Source organism: Bos indicus x Bos taurus, chromosome 15, assembly GCF_003369695.1.
Source record: "Bos indicus x Bos taurus breed Angus x Brahman F1 hybrid chromosome 15, Bos_hybrid_MaternalHap_v2.0, whole genome shotgun sequence".
Classification (NCBI taxonomy): Eukaryota; Metazoa; Chordata; class Mammalia; order Artiodactyla; family Bovidae; genus Bos; species Bos indicus x Bos taurus.
The window spans coordinates 50,784,415-50,795,482 of NC_040090.1; the positions used below are offsets into that span (position 1 = coordinate 50,784,415).

The 11,068-nt window shown below is 41.3% G+C and overlaps 1 protein-coding gene across 3 annotated transcripts in view; it reads right to left on the minus strand.

Annotated features, from left to right (window-relative positions):
* Positions 1 to 7,535, minus strand: part of JHY (junctional cadherin complex regulator) — an 82,058-nt gene extending 74,523 nt beyond the window's left edge. For all 3 annotated transcript variants that reach the window (XM_027563448.1, XM_027563449.1, XM_027563450.1), the window contains exons 1-2: positions 7,422 to 7,535; positions 4,501 to 4,919 (exon numbers count right to left, since the gene is read on the minus strand). In XM_027563448.1, the coding sequence (XP_027419249.1) occupies positions 4,501 to 4,826 (326 nt within the window). In that variant the 5' untranslated portion in view covers positions 4,827 to 4,919; positions 7,422 to 7,535. The remainder of the gene's footprint in view (positions 1 to 4,500; positions 4,920 to 7,421) is intronic.
* Positions 7,536 to 11,068: the final 3,533 nt, after the last annotated feature.

Genomic DNA, 11,068 nt, shown 5'->3' on the forward strand with positions numbered 1-11,068 from the left:
GAGAATAGACTTATGGACATGGGGAGAGGGGAGGAGAGGGTGAGATGTATGGAAAGAATAACATTACCATATGTAAAATAGATAGCCAATGGGAATTTGCTGTATGACTCAGGAAACTCAAACGGGCTCTATCCACCTAGAGGGGTGGGAGGGGGAGGGAGTTGGGAGGGAGGTTCAAAAGGGAGGGGATGTATGTATACCTGTGGCTGATTCATGTTGAGGTTTGACAGAAAACAACAAAATTCTGGTAAAGCAATTATCCTTCAATAAAGAAATAAATTTAAAAAATACATTGAATAGTATTTACATTGTCCTTGGGTAAAAAGCAAGGTTAAAGTCAGGTCTCTGAAAACTGTTCTAAGAGGAAAAACTCAACATAGGGGAAATGAGGTCACATAATGGATCCTTGCCTTGGTTTCTTCCTCGTAAAAGTACAGACAAGAATACCTATCCTTTCTGATGCCCTGTTTCTATAAATAAAACTACCATTTATTTCCTAGGAAACTATGACTCTCTTAGATTAGTGCTACAATAGAAACATGGTTTAAAGCATAGAGTCAGACTGCAGGAGTTTGCTGCTCTACCACGCCCCTGGTGAAATAAGTAACCAGCTTCTGTAAGCCTTATTTGCAGTCTCTAAGACGGGATCATGATAGTGTCCACCTGTTGGGGCTGCCAAAAGGATTAAATAAGATGATACATGTCAAGTGTCTGGCACAGGGATTGGGCTCAGGACAAGTATTCTGACAATGCTTTTGTTGTCAGAACCTTAAAGTAATCTTTGCCTTCTCTTGTTCTTTCCAACCCCAGTTCTAAATTGTCACCAAGTCCTAGCAATTCTTTATATACGTATGTCTCCACTCATTAGCTGTGAAGGAAATGAATTAAAAATTGCTATGAAGGAAATATACTCATATAAGAGTATGTATTGGTTGGAACTTCCCTGGTGGTCCAGTGGTTAAGACTCCACGCTTCCACCATGAGGGTCTTGTCCCTGATCAGGAAACTGAGATCCCACGGGCTGCGCGGCAAGGTCGGAAGAAAAGTATGCGTTGGTTATCTCTGAGGAGGAAGACGGGTGTGAGAAGAGGAACAAGGAAACTATCTTCAACATTTTGTTTTAAAAAATATATCTGAAATATGGCAGTAAGGGTGAGATGGTATTTTTCTCTGTACTTTTCTATGGGTTAGGATTTTTTCTTAATTAAAAACCTCAGGGAATTCCCTGGTGTTCCAGTGGTTAGGACTTGGCGCTTTCACTGCTGTGGCCCAGGTTCGATCCCCGGTTGGGGAACTAAGATCCGGCAGGCTGCAGAGCATGGCCAAAGTAAATAAATAAACAAAGTATTAAAAAAAAAAAAAAAAAAAGAAACCCTCAACATCAGTAACAAAGCACTCTGATGTTAGGTGACTTTATCTCTGTCAGCTTCATTTTCCTGACCTGTAAAATGGGAATAGCAGCACTTTCTTGTGGGATTGCAATGAAGAATTGAGTGAAGTTATAATGGCCTTTCAAAAGAGATGATATTACTATTACTGTTGTCATTATAATTACTACCATCTGGTGGTCTCTTTACTGTGTTTTTACCGTCTAATTCATAATGCACCAGCTTGCAGAATAATCTTCCTTGAATACTGCTTCATCTTACTGTCCTCCCCAAGAACCTGTGTTTTTTCCTCTGGGTATATCCAACCCCGTTCAGTCAGGAGCGGAGAGCTGGTTAAAGCCTTTCTAAGCCTCTTTTTTTTTTTTTTTTTCTTTTTCTAATGTTATTTTATTTTTAAACTTTACATAATTGTATTAGTTTTGCCAAATATCAAAATGAATCCGCCACAGGTAACTCTGGTGTTGGAGAAGACTCTTGAGAGTCCCTTGGACCGCAAGGAGATCCAACCAGTCCATTCTGAAGGAGATCAGCCCTGGGATTTCTTTGGAAGGAAAGATGCTAAAGCTGAAACTCCAGTACTTTGGCCACCTCATGCGAAGAGTTGACTCATTGGAAAAGACTCTGATGCTGGGAGGGGTTGGGGACAGGAGGAGAAGGGGACGACAGAGGATGAGATGGCTGGATGGAATCACTGACTCAATGGACGTGAGTCTGAGTGAACTCTGGGAGTTGGTGATGGACAGGGAGGCCTGGTGTGCTGCGATTCATGGGGTCGCAAAGAGTCGGACATGACTGAGCAACTGAACTGAACTGAAGCCTCTTTTACCCCCTAACTCTGTGGCTGCACCTCAGTTATAGCATTTATCACTTGTCAGTAAGTCTCCTATATACGAATGAGTTCCATTCCAAGATGGTTAAGTCAGTTAAGATCAGTTAAGTCCAATATATTTGTAAGTCTAACAAAGCTACCCTCAGTACCCAACTAACAAAATTGCCTTTATAGCACTGTATTGTTAGAGTTTATAATATGTTCATATCTTTGAAAGTTCATGACTTGAAGGTTCGTATATAGGGGACTTACTCTACTCCAACAGCCCCTAAGAAGCAGACGAGCTTGATTCAACTTGGTATCTTCAGTGAAAGAGAAAGAAGGAAAGAAGAAAGGGGGGAAAGACGTAGGGCTGGGCTCTCATTCTGGCTCCCATGAAAGCCTGTGCCAGGAGTGTACTCTTGGGAAACATCATTTGAGTTCTGTGTTCAGTGTCATATCTGTGGCATGGGCTGGTGGTAACCACAAAGGCCCTTGTAAGCAGGCTCCTCCTCTAATTTCCCTACATTCAAAAAACATCCTCTGTCATCAAATGGGGCTCAATGGGCCACACACACTCATGTTAATTCTGTTCTTTTTTCCCAAAATCTTGCCTAGTTTCCAAAACCCTGCCTGCCCAAGTTCTAAGCCTTCCAATAAACTTTCCTCAATTTACTTTAGCTCTAAGTTAAAAAACATCTAACACAAAGAGGGTCCAGGAGGGAGGGGATATATGTATACATAGCTGATTCACTTTGTTGTACGGCAGAAACTAATACAACATGGTAAAGCAGCTATATTCCAACTCAAAAAAATAAAAGCAGTTTATACTGCACATTTATAAAAATTATTTCCTTAAACTTAAGAGAATAAGGTAAGGCATTATTTTCTACAATCCCATGCACTCTTATTAGTTGGCTAACAAAATTAAGCCCTACTTCTGACTTTATATCATTGCTCCTCCTCAACCCTTCAGCTTTGGTTTTATGGTGGGGGGGGGAACATGGTAGAAGAGTGTTTGTTTTTTTTTTTTTAATCTAACACATACATAACTTATTAAGAGTCACTGTTTGAAGCACTATATATATATATATATGAAACGCACACACACACTGATTTTAGCCTTACAATAAACTGTGAGATAACTACTATTATTATCCCATTTTTACTGACGAGGAGCTGAGGCACAGAGAGTTTAAATGGGCTTGGCCAAGGTCACACAACTAGTCGGTGGCAGAATCTGAAACCACTTGGTCTGCTTCAGATGCTTTGTAACTCACCACCATCTCAAGATCCCTTTCTAATCAATGGCTTTGAACTTCAATACTGTAGTGTGTCACTTATATTTTCATTAAAACTGAATAATATTGCACTCATTTATATCTTCTTAGATGTTTTGGTAGCTTCTAGCATAAAGTGAATACACCCTAAATACTAATGATTAAAGAAATTGAATCTCTGGGATTATATAAGCCCAGGAAGGTAGACCTCTCCTGGATCAGGTAGAGGTCTCAAGTTCCCCCCAACAATGTACTTCACTGACGTGATGGCAATCTTGTGAGAGAAGCAGGCTGGCTCATTTCACAAGAGAGAAAACATGAGCTGCAGAAGACTAAAAGGGACTTATTTCAAATTATACACTAAACACCATTGCCTCGACCCACTCAAGAACATCTGAGTCCACGATCATGGCACTTTTCTAGATTAGGCTTTCTGGGATTTCTCCAAGGTGAGGTTGTAGCACCTTGGAATATGGACAGGAAGTAAGGAGCATAAGAAATACAAATGTCCTTATCGTTAATAACTATTCTCATCAAAAATCTTGGCTCTAAGCTGTCCTTAACTTCTCGGAGATCTGTCTCACACACATCACAAAGGAGCTCGTTACAAGAGCCTGTTCAGAAACAGACTCATAGACTTAGAAAATGAACTTCTGGTTGCCAAAGGGGAAAGGTTGTTCAGGGGGAGGGATAAACGAAGAGTTTGCAATTAACATGTACACACTACTATCAATAAAACAGATAATAAACAGGGACCTACTGTATAGTATAGGGAGTTCTACTCAATATTCGGTAATACTGAAAAAAGAAAAGAATGGGACAAGAATGAAAAAAGAATTAGATATATGTATACCTATAACTGAATCACTTTGCATACCTGAAAGTAATACAACATTGTAAATCAATTGTATCCACTATAAAAAAAAAATCCCAAAACAAGAGCCTGTCCTTACTTTCACTTGGGACAGTACCAATAATTATGCATCTCAGAACCCACTGTTTCTTACACAAGCCAATTTCTTACCTGTTAATTGCAGCAGCATCTTGGGTGTGGAGGTTTTCCTTCTTGGCCCTCTGAGCTGCTTTTCTGCTTGCTTCCTCTTCCGTCTCACTCAAGTTCTCCTCCTCTAGGCTGTCAGGCTCCATGTCGTTGTCCTGAATTTGGTCTTCAAGGTCAGACTGGGACTTGATCTTTTGAGTGGGGCTTTCTGAGTCAGATTCCAAAGAGTCTTTTGAAATCAAATGTAAGTCTTCTTTCTTAAAAGATGGCTCTGTGGACTGGACCTTTAAGTTGGTGTGATGAACAGGAGATTGAATAGACACCTTGGGAATGAATTTACTATGACTCATCTTGAGAAAAATACAAAAATGAACAGGGATTCTCTCTTGTGGATGGCAGCAGCTGGCTGGATATTTAAAGTTGTGGTTCACAAAAGCATTTGCCTAAAAAAATTATATTTATGTTATTCTGTGACAATTAAAATCTCTAATTCCAATATTAATCAAAAAATTAAATAAGTAAGAGAACCTCATTATATTATCTGCAGGCTTTTGTATGCACCCTTTTGTAAGTATGAGAAAAGTCTATCAGAAAAACTATTGTGTTTTTGCATCTACAGGAACACTTCTGCTGCAGAGCTCATAAACAGTCTGAATAATCAAATGCAGCTTTTTTGAGGAAATCAAATGACTGGAATCCTTTCTCTAGCTTCCAAGAGCCTGTTACAGATAAGATTGGACAAAGCCAAATGGGTAATTACGGATAGTACTTCAATGCCTTATTTCCAATACCCAGGGCACTGATATATATATATATATATATATATATATATATGCCGTGTTCAGTAGTATTTACAGACAGAGTAAAACAGGTTCAGGGTCTGCCTTTTGGAAAATAAAGGAGGGGGAGACAGTATGGTTTCCACAGTTGGAACTGAAAAGATGATGGAAGCTAGTTTGTTACTAGACCTATACTGGCTGACTTTTCATTTGAAAGACTTTTTGATGTCCAGGTTGCTACCAGGTAGGAATACGTAATTTAGGTGGATGTAACATGGAGATCAACTTCAGCTCAGTATTAATAAAAACCCCATGATAATGATCAAAACTGTTCAACAAAAGATTTGATGGCCTTGTGAATTCTGCCATTCAGTGATTCATAGCAGAGGCTGGGTATCCACGTGGACCTGAAAGGGATGCTGTCCTGGGGAATGTTGGCTGGGTGGAAGATTGGCCTGAATACAGCTGGGGTCCCTTCTAACTTGCTTAAGAGTATGATTCCAAGTGAGCCCTCCCTGTCTCAGAGGGCTGTCATAAAGACCCATGAGATGGTTTACGGAAAGGGTGCTTTGAGTTCAGATACGATTGAAAGGAAATGATGTTTTTGGATTGTGCTTCCTTTCATCTCTAGCTGGCACTTCTGTTTGCTCTGTCTTCTATCTCACTGCCTTTATGCCATTTTTTCCCCCTGTAGGTCAGATAACAGAAACAACCTTTCTGATCAGAGATTACTGTAAAATTTCTTTTAATGGTCTACTCCTGTTCTTTTGGCAAATCCTTTCTTTAATTAAATAACACGACCTTCTTTTTAGTCCTAGTTGACCTTGTTGCTAACGCTTCTATGGAACATTCGTAACTCCTTGGAGGAAAGCACCGTAACAAACAAAAGAGACCAAAGGTAACATTCATATTGAAATACATATGATATTTAAATATCTATGGTTTTCTTTTTAACTTAAAGTTCCCCCCTCTTGGTAGACTAACATTATTTGTCAAACTGTTCATATTAATTGCCTTATTTTAAAAATATATATTTCATTCTACCATATTGTATTAATTTTGATAAATGGATCAACCTTCGCTTTTAGGATATTTTTAGAAAGCAGCAAATCCCTCAAATACTAACACATTTTAACCAAAACAGTTTGTAATAATACATCTTTAAGAGTTCAAGTCACTGTACTTGGGATCTTAAAAAGCTTGAAATAATCATTGTATTTCAATTTGGAACTGTTGCTTCATGAAATAATTCAGTCCCTTCAATTACTCTTAGTTTCTTAAATGACATAGACTAGGGTTTCTTGGAGTTAATTAAAAATGTTCATAGGAAAAGATACGATTTTTGTTGTTGATGTTTGGGAGATAATGAAGAGAGCAAAGCCAGATACCATCCAAGTTGGGTCATCTGTGGAGGTGTGATTTTATAAAAGCATGGGATTGAAAAAGGAAAAGCTGATGGCTGAAATAAATTAGAAAGTGGGACTTCTAAATGCAGTGAATGTGGCTCCCTACTGGACAAAGTTTTTCACTGAAATTTCAGACAAAGACCGGCTGACGTATCTCCTAAGTAAACAAGACTAGAGGCACCAAGAAACCCCTCGTTCCCAAGGGGTCCCGTCAAGATCCTTGGGCCCAGCCCATTACATTAGTATTGGGAGGAACACACTTCCTTCTGTAGGTGAAATGTAGCCCTCCTTCAAGGGTTCATCCACCAAGATGAGTGCAGAGGAAAAGTTACCCTGTTTTGGAACAAGTCCTAAGCTGCCCAAGGGGGCGTGGCATTTATTTCCTCCCTCCACCTATTCTCTGATGGACAAGACTCGGCAGCCAGCGGCGTTTTAAGGCCCAGGAAGTGATGGGTTATCCGGTGGGTCTGATGGCCCGGACCAGCCTGATCAACCCAGGTTAGGGCTGTTCTGGGAGTCTGGGCGCCAAAGTCTTCCTAGATCCCGACCACCGGCCCCTGGGCTCCGTCCCTGCTCGGCCACCGTCTGTCCTTCCTGTCTGGGTCCCAAGTGCTCCCGCCTGTGGGCTCCCTTTTCTCCCCACCTGGATCACTTTCCTCGAGAGGTTTTCTCCTATCCCCATCCCCGGTCCCACCGTCCACCCCCAATCCCTGCTCGGGGGCGCACTGCACACCCTGTTTGGGAGGCAACCGCCTGTCACCTTGCCGGGCGTTCCTGGCTGCCGCGACCCTGGAGGCCCCGCATCCTCAGTGCTGGCGCCTCCCGGTCCCGCCCTGCGTCTCCCAGTGCTGCCCTGGAGACCGGGGCCAACAGAGCCAGCCCCGCGCGCGACTCTGGCCGCCCGGCTGTGGGCGGAGCCTCAGCGAGAGGGCGGGGCCTGTGCTATCCATCCCGGCATCCCCCGTTACACAGTGCCGGATCTAGTCGGTCCAGGTGGAGAGGGTGGGATGGGTTGTGATGACCGCGTCTAGGGCACAGCTCCCAGGATCCCGGAAACTCCCAATGAAGCCGCTCGCAGTCCATACTGGCTTTTCCAAAGTTGAAAATCAAGGAAAGACAGGCCACCGAGTGGGAAGGGAGTATGTAAAGAACTCCTACAAATTAAGAAAGCAAAGAATCCAATTTAAAAATGGGCAGATGACTTGGACAGAAATTTCACAGAAGAAATCCAGTGGCCAATAATTATATGTTGTGGATGGAAAAGGTTAATAATCAGAAGAGGATAAAGTAAAGCCACTGTGGATACCGGCCACGCTCACCATGCGGGCAAACATTTTAATACTTGACAGCGTCCAGGGTTGGGGAGGATGATTTGGCAAAGATCCCGCATATACTGCAGACGGGAGTGTGAGTTCGTGTAGATACTTTGGAAAATGGCTACACATTAGCTCGGATGTGTACCCTGTGATTCAGCAATTTCACATTTTAGGTGTTTACCTCCCACCTGCGTATGCTTATGTGTACCCAAACTGGAAATAACTGAAATATCCATCAACAATAGAATAGTTAATTTAATTGTAGTATTTCCCAAATCACTGCAGATGGTGACTGCAGCCATGAAATTAAAAGATACTTGCTCCTTGGAAGAAAAGTTATGACCATCCTAGACAGCATATTAAAAAGCAGAGACATTACTTTGCCAAAAAATGGTCTGTCTAGTCAAAGCTGTGGTTTTTCCAGGAGTCATGTATGGTGTGAGAGTTGGATTGTGAAGAAAGCTGAACACCAAAGAATTGATGCTTTTGAACGGTGGTGTTAATGAAGATTCTTGAGAGTCCCTTGGACAGCAAGGAGATCCAAGCAGTCCATCCTAAAGGAAATCAGTCTTGAATATTCATTGGAAGGACTGATATTGAAGCTGAAACTCCAATACTTTGGCCACCTGATGTGAAGAACTGACTCATTTGAAAAGACCCTGATTCTGGGAAAGATTGAAGGCGGGAGGAGAAGGGAACAACAGAGGATGAGATGGTTGGATGGCATCACCGACTCAATGGACATGAATTTGAGTAAACTCCGGGAGTTGGTGATGGACAGGAAGGCCTGGTGTGCTGCAGTCCATGGGGTCACAAAGAGTTGGATATGACTGAGCGACTGAACTGATTTCATATACTGACATACTATACAATGGCAAAAATTAATGAAATACATCTGCATGCAATAAAACAGAGGCATATTAAAATACAATATTGAGTTTAAAAAACACCCCAATACATTGTATGATTTTGCACATAAATAGTTTTAAAAGGCAAAATTGAACTGCATTATGGTTATGGATACATACTTAGTGGAAAAAGAAAGTGTCCAACTCTTTGTGACCCCATGGACTGTAGCCCACCAGGCTCCTCCGTTCATGGAATTTTCCAGGCAAGAATACTGGAGTGGATTGCCATTTCCTTCTCCAGGGATACTTAGTGGAGAAAACTATATAAAAAAAGTGAATCTCGTAAATTTAGGATTGTGGTCAGTTCTGGTGGGCAGGGCAGTGTGGGGATTTGGAGATAGAGTGCCTTTGAGATTGTATTTTCTGACTTTTAATGCTGGTTATATAGATATTCATTTTAGAACAATTCATTAAGCTATACACTTATGTGTGTATAGAATATTTCACTATTTAAAAAATCTTCAAAGATGAGTAAAGAAAGGAAGTGGTGGGAATTATATTCATATTAACACAGAATTAAAACCACAAATAGATTTGGATAACTGTCTTCAAAGATACAAAAATTCTTCAGTTCTTCAATACCAGTTGCCTCATTAATGATAGGAAACACAGAGAATTGGAAAACATCATTAGTACTCAATTTTGCTATTTTTATTCTGCTTTTTATTAGAGTTAGATTTTTTGACAAGGGAAATATAACCTTTATTATGGTAAAATAATTGAACCCTACAACACTGCTTGATTTGTTTGATTTGATTATGACTTAGGAATGTATGGTTGACAAGATAAAAGCTACATCCTAATTTTGTTTCATATGCTTGTGGTTGATGCTATTATTATTTTAAAAAATATCTATTTCCTGTCACCTTTGACTTTTAGTTCAACAGTGATTTATTATTTGCTCGTCAAATTGCATTCAGATCAGATCAGATCAGATCAGTCGCTCAGTCGTGTCCAACTCTTTGCGACCCCATGAAACGCAGCACGCCAGGCTTCCCTGTCCATTACCAACTCCCGGAGTTCACTCAGACTCACGTCCATCGAGTCAGTGATGCCATCCAGCCATCTCATCCTCTGTCGTCCCCTTCTCCTCCTGCCCCCAATCCCTCCAGCATCGGAGTCTTTTCCAATGAGTCAACTCTTCTCATGAGGTGGCCAAAGTACTGGAGTTTCAGCTTTAGCATCATTCCTTCCAAAGAACACCCAGGGCTGATCTCCTTTAGAATGGACTGGTTGGATCTCCTTGCAGTCCAAGGGACTCTCAAGAGTCTTCTCCAACACCACAGTTCAAAAGCATCAATTCTTCGGCGCTCAGCTTTCTTCACATTCCAACTCTCACATCCAGACATGACCACAGGAAAAACCATAGCCTTGACTAGATGAATCTTTGTTGGCAAAGTAATGTCTCTGCTTTTGAACATGCTATCTAGGTTGGTCATAACTTTCCTTCCAAGGAGTAAGCGTCTTTCAATTTCATGGCTGCAATCACCATCTGCAGTGATTTTGGAGCTCAAAAAAATAAAGTCTGACATTGTTTCCACTGTTTCCCCATCTATTTCCCATGAAGTGACGGGACCGGATGCCATGATCTTCATTTTCTGAATGTTGAGCTTTAAGCCAACTTTTTCACTCTCCACTTTCACTTTCATCAAGAGGCTTTTTAGTTCCTCTTCACTCATCTGCATATTTGAGGTTATTGATATTTCTCCCGGCAATCTTGATTCCAGCTTGTGTTTCTTCCAGTCCAGCGTTTCTCATGATGTACTCTGCATATAAGTTAAATGAACAGGGTGACAATATATAGCCTTGATGTACTCCTTTTTTCCTTCCTCCCACTTTCTTGTATTTTATTGAGATAAATATAGATGGAGCTGACAAAGAGGCCCCTGACTGATTTGGAAATATATATATTTTTAACAGTAGCATTTAAAAAAGATTTGTTTATTTACTTTTTGGCTGTGGTGGGTCTTCGTTGCTGCACACGGGCATTCTCTAGTTGCTGCGAGTGGGGGCTACTCTGTTGGTGTGCAGGCTTCTCTTGGTGGAGCACAGGCTCTAGACGCACAGGCTTCAGAAGTCTCGGCTCTCAGGCTCTAGAGTGCTGCCAGCTCAGTAGTTATGGCACATGGGCCTAGTTGTTATGCAGCACGTGGGATCGTCTCAGCCCAGGGATCGAACCTGTG